Below are 1,882 nucleotides of genomic sequence, written 5' to 3' on the forward strand. Positions count from 1 at the left end.
CATGTGGAAGCCCCTCGAGCACCGCAAATTCGCCAACCCCGCGCCTCTTGGCCTCTGTGCCTTTGCTCTGACGACGTTTGTCCTGTCTTGCGTCAACCTTCAGGCGCGTGGCGTCAAGGCGCCCAACATTGCCGTTCCCCTGGCTTTTGCCTATGGCGGTCTCGTCCAGCTACTCGCTGGCATGTGGTCAGTACTCACTCTTCCTCTTTTCCATTTTCTCCCGACTTCTGGTTTCGCCTTGTGGCACCATTACAGAGACTGGGCATGTTTTGTGCCTGGTTATGCCCTGAGCTCCTAACGTGGTGGGTCATGGGTTCAACCGCGTCGCCACCTCATTGTGGATTTCGGTCCCTCTCAGCGGAGCCGCATTTGTGGAGGATCCCCATACGATATCATGGACTGACCTAATTCGTGCAGGGAAATGGCCGTTGGCAACACCTTTGGCGCCACTGCACTCTCATCTTACGGCGGCTTCTGGATTGCATATGGTATTCTCCTGACGCCTGCATGGGGCATCACCGCCCCCGACGGCCCCTATGCCGCTGATTACTCGGACCACTATTCTGCCGTCGGATTCTTCCTGACTGGCTGGTTCATCTTCACAACGATCCTCCTACTGTGTACCCTCAAGTCTACCGTCGCTTTCTTCTCCTTGTTCTTTACTCTGGACATTGCTTTCCTCTTCTTGGCTTGCGAGAACTATGCCTTGAATGCTGGCAACGAGACGACTGCTCGCCACCTGCAGATTGTCGGTGGTACATTTGGTATGCTGGCTGCGTTCTTGGCGTGGTACAATGCACTGGCAGGTCTGCAAGACGACGGCAACAGCTTCTTCCGCGTACCAGTCATTCACATGCCGTGGTCGGAGAAGGGCAAGGAGATTCGCCGCACCAAGAGCGGGCGCACCATGGACTAGGCTCGGTGAGCGCAGTCACAGAGCACATGATCACCGAGCTGGTGTCTGGACGATGGGCGTTGGGAGTCGCTACGGCTGGGATTTGTAATTTTTCGAATAGTTCTGCAAGGAGCGACCTAATCAAATTTTCGCTGTTCACATTGAAGAAGCTGCACGAATTGTTATCAATTTGCGATTTTGCTCATCAGCAGCTTGTATCGCTCGTTCGTGGGTTCGCACCGCGCAGCACCGCAGACCGCCGTGGACGTAGCATTACGGCGCTAATGCTGTTCATCTCACGACTATGTGACAGCGCAAAAGTTCCGCTCGACGGCTTATAATTCTCCGCACGCAACGACGTAATCGATGATCACTCGGCGTCGGGAGGGGCGCCGCCCGGTCGTCGGGCGCGGGGGTCTCGCGCCCTGAGAGAACCCCGAACGACCCTCCAACGCCCATGCCTGCCAGCGATCACTCCGGCGCACACTCGATTCGGGCGTGGAAGACAAACGCGTGAGCTGTCATTTCTGACGCCGCGGCGGGCGATGACGCAGGTTTCGTCTGGAAGGGGCGGACGTTGTCCGACGTCCCGACCGTTCGGCGGGGAATGGTCTGCGAAAGGTGTATGAGGACAGGCCCCTTACCTACTTCTTCTCTCTCCCTTCAGGACTGAGAACGACCTCGGGTACGACGGTGCATACCGGGCGCTCCAGGCATGATAGCAGAATTCAGCTTCTGGACCAGTTACATGACATCGCTTGATCGCACTAAGAATCTGGGAAGTAGGCGTTTGAGCCGGCTCCTTAGCTCTCAAGTACCTGAGACCGTTCTCGGTCCTGAAGGGATGATGTCTGGTGAGGTTTGCTTTGGTATAGGCGCGGAGCTGGGAGGATCTAGTCAATGGTCGAGGCTGGGAACCGTCGCCGTTTGCGTCCGTCTCGGTGAGGTGGCAAGTTCACCGAGAAGGGGGGTTTCACCGAGACGAGG

General features: G+C 56.9%; 1 protein-coding gene across 1 annotated transcript; it reads left to right on the plus strand.

Annotated features, from left to right (window-relative positions):
* Window position 1: 1 nt before the first annotated feature.
* Window positions 2-916, plus strand: VDBG_07334 (FUN34; the record flags this gene model as incomplete). The annotated part of the gene is made up of 2 exons (XM_003002717.1): window positions 2-186; window positions 418-916. 2 exons carry the CDS (start codon window positions 2-4, stop codon window positions 914-916), a joined length of 684 nt encoding a protein of 227 aa, XP_003002763.1.
* Window positions 917-1,882: the final 966 nt, after the last annotated feature.

Source organism: Verticillium alfalfae, genomic scaffold (genome assembly GCF_000150825.1).
Source record: "Verticillium alfalfae VaMs.102 supercont1.9 genomic scaffold, whole genome shotgun sequence".
Taxonomy (NCBI): Eukaryota; Fungi; Ascomycota; class Sordariomycetes; order Glomerellales; family Plectosphaerellaceae; genus Verticillium; species Verticillium alfalfae.